We start from the raw sequence: 9,390 nt of genomic DNA, 5'->3' as shown, positions 1-9,390 counted from the left end.
GCTCAGTAGCATCCCCTGGTGGTGCTCAAGGCACCACATGAGGTGTCCAGGGATTGAAGATCGAACCAGGGTCGCCGCTGGTGCCGCCAAATGCAAAACTGGTGCCACCTTCCAGCCCTCATGTCTCTTTGAAACTCCTCCCTGGCACGTGGCCTCAATGGACTCAGACTGGCCACTAGAGGGTAAAAGTCTGGGAGAGGCACACTTGCCCCTTATCTATTTGGTCAGTTCAAGGGAGCTGGTGGCCTGGGCTGCTGGTGATGGTCTCACTGTCCACTCTCCAGGCCCACACGGCCGAAGGGAGGAGGAACATGAGCTGTTTCAACCTGGAAAACCAAGAACTCGGCACAGAGACCAAAATAGCGCGTTTTTATTCCAATCTCCAAGAGTAAAGATCAGGTGGCTGCCCGCCCCACTGGGAGTGTCCAGCTGGCCTGCGGTGGCAGCGGGTGGCTAGAGCGGGGGAGGGAACTCTTTGTCAAGGAATGAGGCACAGGGAATCAAAAGTTCCAAGCCTTGGAGAAAACCCCAAACTTCTCTCTCCATTTCCTCCCCGTCCTGGGACCCCCGCCCTGGCTCTGGGCTGTGTGCCCCTTCACTTACTGTGGCCATTCTCACCGTGCCCCTCCCTCTGTCCTGTTCCCCTTTGCTCCCCTCCCTCTCCCTCTTTGGGTCTCTCTTTCTTGCTCCCAAACTGTCCAGGCGTGGCCACATCCAGGCCGAGTACTCTCTGCAGCTGCGGCTTCCGCCCGACCCTGTCTCCACCGCTCATGACACGTGTGAGCGGCTCCCCCCACCCTAGAAACCCCCCCAAAGGCGAGCAGTTAAGCTGAAGGGCTGGGGGGTCTGGGTGGGGGGTGCTGCCGGGAGGGACCCCAGCCCTGTTATCTTTGGGATCAGAGACTCCCCTCCTGGAGGAGGGTGGCAGGTTGGCAGGTCCCCAGGGTTCAGGGCTCTGGGACTTGCCCCCAGCAGTCCCTGAGCAGGTCCATGTGGAACAAGGCGGCCCCTGTGAGCAGGCGCGCAGCAAAGACGTGTCGGCAGGGGAGGCGGCGGGCTGCGTGGATGGAGCAGCTGCAGCGAGTCAGCGCGCGGTCCAGGACGAAGTCTGAGGTGCCGTCCTGCAGGGCAAAGCCGGCTCCGGTCCAGCGGAAGCCCCTCGTGCCATGGCGCCGAGCAAAGGCCAACTCCTCGGCCACCAGCTCTGCCAGCTCAGGCCCGCAGGCCGCCCTAAACTTGGCCAGTGGCTCCCAGTCGGGCCCCTGCTCCTCTGGGGGCCCTGGCAGGCGCTGGTATCCCTGGGGGCTCTCCCTCTCCCCCGTGTCCTGTGGGTGCAGCCCTGTGGCTACGTGGATCCCTCCGGTGACAGCCCACTCCTGCTCCCCTTCGAACACACTCCCCACCAGGGCGCTGCACCCCACTCCCGCATCTGCCTCGGGCCCGCCTCTGCTCCGGGGGTCTCCAGGCTGGGCTGCCCGTGTGTCCCCATTCTCCAGGCCGGTGCCCCGTGCGTCCCCCAGCTGTACCAGCACCACCTCCTCCGGGTCTCTCCTTGGGAACCCCAACTTCACTCCTCTCTCTTCTCCAGTCTCTGCCACTGCCTGTCTCTCCTCTCTCCAGCGGGAGGCCCGCAGGTCTCCGTTCTCGGGCACCAGTTCCGGGCTCGGGGCCAGGGGGCGCCCTAGCCAGAGTCCGGTCTCCAGCCCCCGGCCCTGCCCGGCCTCTAGCTGCAGCGCCGGCAAGTCCCGGGCACTCAGTCCACTGGCCCTTTCCTCGAGTGTCGTCGGGAGGCCGGGCCAGGAGGTCCCCCCAACACCCCCGGGCCTCTGGCCATCGGCTGCAGCTCCCTTCCGCTCTGCGGCCTCCAAGCCCCGCGTCCTGCGTTCCTCGGAGGGCGCGGTCCTCACCGCAAACGGGTCGGCTGCCCTCAGCGCCTGTGCCTCCAGCTGGGGTCCGCCCCTCCACATCGCCCAGTCCCCGCTGCTCCACTCGTTCTCTCCCTCCCACGGGAGCCCCCTCCAGTCTCTGATCTCGGGCGCTGTCGAGGTTAAGATCTCCTGCTGGCCGGCAATCCAGGGGCGCCCTTGCAGCGCCCGCGCCTTCGGGGACTCTACTGCACCCCCTCTGCAATCTCGGAGGGGCCAGCCCCTCTCGTGGTCACTTTCTAGCCGATCTCCTGTCCGCTCTCGACTCTCCAGACCTCTGGCCCACTCCTTCTCCAATGGGGGCCCTCGCCAAAGACTTCCTTCTTTGGAGGCCTCTCCCCAGGTCCCTGCTTCCAAGCTCTTGGCGCTATCCTGGTCCAGCTGGGCGCCTCTCCCGGGCCCACCCTCCGACCAAGGAGCTGTCCCCTCGGGGCTGTCGGGCACCTCGCCAGCCGCATCGGTCCACTGCATGGCCACCAGGTCGCGGAGGCACTGCGCCACGCCCCGCGATGGACTCAGGCGGCGCAGCAGGCGCCTGCGGTGGCTGCGCACAAGGGCGCAAGCATCCAGGTCTCGGGCCGCCTCGAAGGCACGGAAACGCACCCACATGTCCCGGCGGGGCGCCCAGTTACGCTCGAAGTAGTCGACGAAGGCGGCAGGGCCGTGAGCGCGCAGCTCGCTCAGGGCCTCAGCGTAGGCGGCCGGCGATGCGGCGCCGGCCAGACGACACAGGCGCGGCCACAGCCCAGGGTCCTCGCGGCCCGCGCCGCCCAGCTCCTGCGCCTTGCTGAACAGCGTCTCCAGACCCTGCGCGCGGCAGATCTGTACGCGCGCGCCGGGCAGCAGCTGGCGCACGGCGGGCAACTGCGCCGCCACCTCGGGCCCTGCCGTCAGGCAGCGCACGCGGCCCTTGACGTCGGGCGCGCTCTGCAGCAGGGAGGCCAGCGCGAAGCGAAGCAGGCTGGGCGTACCCGGGCGTGCCACGCAGCAGGCCGCCTGGCGCGCGCGGCCCGCGCTGTCCACGCACAGCACGGCCAGCAGGTCCAGCGCGCCTTGCAGCCCTGGCAGCCGGTCCACCAGCAGCATGCGTGGAAAGCGCCGCAGCAGCGCCCGGGTGCGCGACGTCAGGAAGAACACCGTCTCTACAACCGCCTGATCCTCCACGAACACCAGCTTCACCTGCAGGCCGGTAAGGAACGGGAGGCAAGGCGAGAGTTTCATCCTTTCCGCGTCTACCTGCCCACCCATTCAACCCATCCATCTACCTACCCATCCAGCTAGCCAACCCACCCACTCATCACCCTTCCAATCAATCCATCCATTCAACCCACCTACCAGCCTATTCATCTATCCAACCAATCTACCCACCCACCCACTCATTCATCTACCCACCCACCTACTCATCCATCCACCACCTACCCACTCATGCACCCACCTACCCATCCATCCACCCACCCACCCAACTCATACATTCATTGTATGTGTGTGTGTGTGTGGGGGGGGGAGTTAACCCAGCTATGCTTAGCGCTTCCTCGTGGCAGGGGTCAGGCGACCTCTGGTGGGCCAAAGGCAAGACCAGTTACTTATTCTCTGCCTGGATAGCTCAGTGCTCAGATCTGGGGTGCTGGCAGTAACCAGGATTCTGCTGGTACTGGGAGGTGGGGTGCTGGCAATGCCAGGAATTGAATTTAGAGCCTTGTGCCCCTTCCTTCAGCTCTCTCTGCCTTTTATTTTTATTTTTGTTTTGTTTTCTAGCAACTGCCTTCACTTCATGTTGGCTTCTAAGGCCCTAATGACCCCTGATTTTTGGGTCATAACCGGCGGTGCTCAGGGTTTACTCCCGGTTCTGCATTCAGGAATCACAGCTCAGGGGACCATATGGGATGCCCAGGATCAAACCCAGGTGGACCTCATGCAAAGCAAATGCTCTCCCGCAGTACTCAGGCCCCTTACAAGACCATGGGATGTGGTGGCTCCCTCTACAATTGCCAGAGTTCCAATCGGGGTCTCTGCAAGGCGGCCAACAGCTATAAAAGCTGCTGCTGAAATGCCAATTTGCGGCAATAAAATACGCACTTGCAGTTCAGTGCCTCAGCGCTTAGGGGCCACCCATACTGGGCGCGTCTCCAAATTAGAGCTGGCCCCCCAAAGGTGCTACTGCACCGCAGCGCCGCTAGGGGGCGCGGGTCTCGCCGGAGGCTGCACATTACACACCAGCCTGCACAGCCGCGAGCGTGCTGGGAAGCGTCAATGAACGAATGAATAAAGGAATGAATGAATGGCCCGGGAGTCCCTCGCCGTGCCTCTCCCCAGACCCCACCTTGGCCTCCGGGTCGGTGCGGAAGAGCCCTTCGAGCACGTGCAGCGCATCGAGGACGCCGTGGTCTCGGCCCTTGCAGGAGGACAGCAGACGGCGCACGTCGGCGGGGGCCACGAACTGCTTGGAGATCCGGTTGGTGGTACGCACCGGCAGGCAGGCGTTGGCCAGCAGGTGGCCCGGCCGGAAGTAGTAGGCGAACTCGAGTGGGCAGGCGGGGTGCGAGTGGGTCAGCTGGCACTCAGTCACCACCAGGCGGTCCCGAAGCGGGCTCAGCTTGACAATGATGAAGGCCGGGCAGCCGGCCTGGGAAGGCCTGCGGGGACAGGACCACAGCCGGTTACATGGCCCTCTTCTGCATGCCCTCTTGCTTTTACTGCTTGCGTTAATTTTTAAATTTGGGGCAGTGGGGTACTGGGTTGTGTGTGTGGAACTCAAACACATGCAAAGCGCGTGTTCCTGGTTTCTGCCCAGCCCTCTTTCTTTCCAGTTGGTGAAGGGGTGGGAGATAGCACAGTGCCATAGGAGCCCCTGAGCTCCACCTGAGCACAGAGCCAGGAGCAAGCCCCGAGCACTGCCAGTTGTAGCCCCTAAAGCCCCATGATTGTTATTTAAATTAGGTTTTGTTTCCAGTAGAGGCAAGGAAAAAATGCTGGCAGTATTGACTCTGGTGGCCTCAGTTTCCCCCTAGATAAGAGGGAAGTCACACCCCTAATACCTTTCTCCTAGATTTGTGCTGAGCATGAAGGGCTGATGGGTGGAAAGCTCTAGAAAACACAATCTGGAAAGTGTGAACCTCCCCTTCCCCAGGTCTGCTCTGATTCTTATTCACTCTCACCCCACCCTAAGTGAATGTTTGCTTAGGCTGGCCCCTGTTTTTGGAAAGATAATATTTCAAAGTCTCCTGGGCTCAGCAATATTCTGATTCTGAATAAAATTCAGAATATTACAATTCAGCAAAAAACACATCACAGGTGGAGACTGGCCCGGAGCCTTGCTTTGCAACTGACCCAGGTTTGATCCCTGGCACCACACATGGTCCCCCCAAGCCCTACCAAGGAGTGATTCATGAGCACAGCTGGATGCGGTACAACCCCTCACTCCCTAACCCCCCTGCCCAAAATAAAGTGCTTAAACACATTAGCCATCAAGGGAAAAACAATGGAAGGAAGTGTTGCCAGAAACACCTCAATGCCTGGAGAATAGTTGTGAGATTATTCACCAAAGAAAATATTCACCTACAATTAGCATCAGCAAGGCATTGGTGAAGAACCAGCCAGGCACAAATGAAGCCCATCCAAGTGGTTCCTCTTTCTAGTAAGTTCCATAATAGGCAGTCACCTCTGTTGTTGAGATGGAGCATTTAACCTAACATCGCTCACCCATGGGAACCATATGGTGGGGGGTGGGGGATGGCATCCTCCTGGCACTTGGACCTGCTCCTCTCTTGCTTGTGGGGTCCAGTATTGCTTTGGGAAAATTCATCACTGCATACTCAAGAATGATTTTTCTGAAGAAGCACTAGGCTTTTAACAAGGTCACGGAGACACACATGCAAGTTAATGGGCGTGGCTGCGTTCCAATAAAAATTTATTTACAAAAATGGGCTGCAGGTTAGATTTGGCTCCAGGGTCTAATTTACCAACCTTTGTTGGAAAATTCAAAAGCAAGCAAGCAAGCAAGCAAGTAGACAAACAAACAAAAAACAACAGGCAGCAACATGGGATCATTAGAGCCAGGGCTCTAGAAGCCAACATAAAGTGAAGGCAGTTGCTAGAAAACAAAATAAAAATAAAAGGAAGAGAGAGCTAAAAGGAGGGAGCACAAGGCTCTAAACTTGATCCCTGGCAATGCCAGCACCCCCTTCCCAGTACCAGCCAAATCCTAGTTACTGCCAGCACTCCAGGAGTAAACCCATACTATCCAGGGCCTGGCAGGTAGTTAAGAACTCCTGGATCCCAGACACTAGATGCCAGATATAGCACCCTCATACACATATGAACAAAACCCTTTAAGATGTTCCTCTTCCAGGAAGCCCTCCAGAACCACCCTGGGAGCTCTCAGGAGGTGAGAACATGCCTTTTTGTTTTAGGCCACACCCAGTGATCCTCAGGCTTACTCCTGGCTCCATGCTCAGGGATTACTCCTGGTACGGCTTGAGGGACCATGTGGAATGCCAGGAACTGAATCCTGGTCAGCTGCGTGCAAGACAAGTGCCCTACCAACTGAGCACTAAGGCTCCACCCCCACCCCCCCACCTTGGGATATTTTTTCCTTTCTTGTGTTTTTGTTTTTGTTCTTTGTCTCCTCTATGAGACTCTGAGAAGCCCCACATCTGGCTGTGGGTTCAAACACTCAGGACAGCTCTAAGCAGTGGCTCTGAGCTCGCTGCTTGGAATCATATTTTGTTCAAGGAGACACCAGTGCCGAGCTCAAGTCCACCCATGTTAGATGTGGACCTCCTGGCAGACCTGGGTCCCTCACTGTAACCCCACTCGACAACCCTACTCTGCGGGTCCCCAGCCAGGGACCACAGCCCTGTCCACACAGGGATCAGGTCGACCCCAGGGCCATGCTCTGCCCCCCCCCCCCACTTGTAGCATTACAGTTGGAGGGACTGCTTGGTGAGCTCCTTAATCCAAGTCTAAACAAGCCAGTCTGAGAGTTCCAGAAAGGTAGGGAATATATCACCAAACCTCTCCTCACTCAGGAAAAGTCCATGACCACTGGATATACTGAGTGGATTGTTTTTGTCCTTAGGCCACACCCAGTAGTGCTCAGAAGTCAGGGCCAGGTATTGAACCTGGGTTGGCTGTGTGCAAGGCCATGCACCCTACTGGCTGTACTATCTTTCAGCTGCTGGATTTCTTTATCCCTGGTTATATCTTTCCTTTATAGTTTTTACTTGTTTTTGCTTTGGGGGCCACACCAGGCAATTACTCCTGGCTCTGTAATCAGGAATCAGTCCTGATGGTGCAGTCCTGGTGGTGCAAGGGGGACCATTTGGGAAGCCGGAGACAGAACCCCGGGTCAGCTGTGTGAGAGGCAAGCGCCCTCCACGCTGGACTATGGCTCCGCCCCCTGGATTTCTTCTTCTTTTTTTTTTTTTTCTTTTTGGGTCACGGCTGGCAATGCACAGGGGTTACTCCTGGCTCATGCACTCAGGAATCACTTCTGGCGGTGCTCGGGGCATCATAAGGGATGCTAGGAATTGAACCCGGGTAGGCCGCCTGCAAGGCAAACACCCTACCCAGCTATCGCTCCAGCCCCATGGATTTCTTCTTTATCCCGGGCCATTTCTGCAGCTCAGCTTGTGCGGGCGCAGGACCTGCTTCCCCCCTGCTTCTCTGCCTTAAGTCCCTGGGATTCTTGGTATTTCGAATCCCCCAGTATCAACCTGTCTGCATCCTCTTGGTCTCTTTGGAACCTAAAAGCCAGGTCGGAGTGTCTCCCTCCCGGTCTCCGTGTCGGGGTGCTCTCGGCCCCCACCTTGGCGTCCCTCCCCAGCGTCCCCCACGCCCCCAGGACCTGGCCGGGCTCACGCACCCTACTGCTGGCCGGCTGGGTGCGCGCACGTCCTTGCACACGAGCCGCACGTAGCTGTACTTGAGCACGTCGATGAGCGTGTAGAGCGGCGGCGCGCTGGCCCAGCGGCAGCGAGCCAGGTGCATGGAGCTCTTGACGAAGAAGAGCGCCAGGCGCTGCTGGCACCAGGCGTCGAAGAAGCGGCTGAACTCGGCCCACGAGAAGAAGGCCCGCTCCCGCAGCTCTTGCTCCTCCTGCCCCGCCACCGTGCAGGCCGGGGGCTCCGGTGGCTCCATCCTGGGGCGCCTGGGAGGGAGAGGGAAGGGGGCTGACGCTGACGCGTCCCCCCTCCCAAGTCACGGCACTACCGGCGTCTCTCGGGTGCTGGGCGCCGCTCTCTCGCGGGGATCCCGCGGGACACACCGTAGGAACCGCATCTTGGGGCTCCTCTCAGCTCCTGGTTATTCTTGGGACCTCTGGAGCTCGCCATCCTGACCTGTCATTCCAATTCTGCTCCCCGCCAATGCCAGATAAGCCCTAGGCAGTGGGAAGCACCCTCCCCTCCACCGCCATATACTCCAAATATGGCCCTAATTTTCGGGATGTAGCTTAAGCCGTGGAACACATGCGGGCACGTGCCAGACTCTGGGTTGGATCCCTGGCGCCCCAAGGTCTCCCCAGCCCCATGGGGCGCGGCTCCCCAGTATTACCCTTAAGCTCAGCGGTGAACTCGAGCTCAGATGTGTGTTCTCCACTCCCAGCCCTGCCCTCCTCCCGGGCCCGCTGCCTCCTCCGTGGGCTTCAGCTGACCAGCCAGCAGGGCTCCCTTCTCAAAAGGTTTCATTTCCTGAACACCTCCCGCCCCAACCCCATCACGAACGCCCTGTCCCCCACCACAGCCTTTGCCACCTGCGGCTAACTTCCCCCCTAAATGTGTCTGCAGCCTACAGGGGCTATCCTGCCCCCAGGTGTGACCCCAGTCGTGCCACGGCCCCTGCTTCTCAGAGGCACTCTAGTACCCGGAGCTGCTCTTCTCGCCCAGCGCCAACCCTTTGCCTACAGGTGTGCATCCTAGTGGCCAATTTTCACAAGTGTCACCAAATAATCTACGGTCCTCTCCTGCCGGCATGCAGCCCCAGGTGCCGCGGCAGCCCCTTCCTAGCTAGTCACCATCGTCCCCAGATGTGCGCACTCGTCCTCGTCATGCCCCTCTGGTTCTCGAATGGGCCTCACCACCCCACCGGCACTCCCACGTCCTGCTGCGCCTTCCCGGCCTCGTGCAGCCCCTCCCAGCCCCCTCCCACCTCCCCAACCCCTCTCGGCCCCGCCCGTCGCAGCCCCTCCCATCGCCGCCGTCCCAGCCAGCTGTTGCCTCTCCCCTCCCCCAGATGTGCACCCTTCCCGCCCCTCCCCACTCACCTACCCGCCCCGGAGCGGCGTCCACCTCCCACAATGCCCCGCGCCGCGGCCCGGCCCGGCCCTTGCTCCCGGGATGCCCCGCGCGGCCTCCCGCCTCTCTTCCCGCCGTGCCTCGCGCCGCAGCCGCTTCCCCCGCCCCGCCCCCTGAGGCCGCCGCCGCGGCCGCTCCAGCCCCGCGAAGGAGAGCGCGGGCCGTTTCCCGGC

At 60.2% G+C, this 9,390-nt stretch overlaps 1 protein-coding gene across 3 annotated transcripts; it reads right to left on the bottom strand.

Annotated features, from left to right (window-relative positions):
• Nucleotides 1-354: 354 nt before the first annotated feature.
• On the bottom strand, nucleotides 355-9,313 carry ZSWIM9 (zinc finger SWIM-type containing 9). 3 transcript variants are annotated; one of them, XM_055146232.1, is made up of 4 exons: nucleotides 9,191-9,313; nucleotides 7,789-8,073; nucleotides 4,246-4,558; nucleotides 355-3,104 (listed from the first exon to the last, which is right to left on the bottom strand). In XM_055146232.1, the coding sequence occupies exons 2-4, from the start codon at nucleotides 8,061-8,063 to the stop codon at nucleotides 948-950; spliced, it is 2,745 nt and encodes a 914-aa protein (XP_055002207.1). In that variant the 5' UTR covers nucleotides 8,064-8,073; nucleotides 9,191-9,313; the 3' UTR covers nucleotides 355-947. The 3 variants fall into 3 exon arrangements, with proteins under 3 accessions (XP_055002207.1, XP_055002208.1, XP_004619770.2); XM_055146233.1 differs by having other exon boundaries at nucleotides 9,187-9,285; XM_004619713.3 differs by lacking the exon at nucleotides 9,191-9,313 and adding an exon at nucleotides 8,478-8,636.
• Between the last annotated feature and the right edge of the window lie 77 nt (nucleotides 9,314-9,390).

Source organism: Sorex araneus, chromosome 8 (assembly GCF_027595985.1).
Source record: "Sorex araneus isolate mSorAra2 chromosome 8, mSorAra2.pri, whole genome shotgun sequence".
In the NCBI taxonomy this organism is placed as follows: domain Eukaryota; kingdom Metazoa; phylum Chordata; class Mammalia; order Eulipotyphla; family Soricidae; genus Sorex; species Sorex araneus.
Note: the sequence above shows the minus strand (reverse complement) of the source record. Positions and strands in the feature narration are given on the sequence as shown.

Bases quoted from the DNA above. Each gene is read 5' to 3' on its own strand.
- ZSWIM9 (XM_055146232.1), bottom strand. From the start codon at position 8,063: ATGGAGCCACCGGAGCCCCCGGCCTGCACGGTGGCGGGGCAGGAGGAG. The intron at 4,559-7,788 runs GTGCGTGAGCCC...CTGTCCCCGCAG, and splicing joins CCCAGCCGGCCAGCAGTAGG to GCCTTCCCAGGCCGGCTGCC. The intron at 3,105-4,245 runs GTGGGGTCTGGG...ACCGGCCTGCAG, and splicing joins GCACCGACCCGGAGGCCAAG to GTGAAGCTGGTGTTCGTGGA.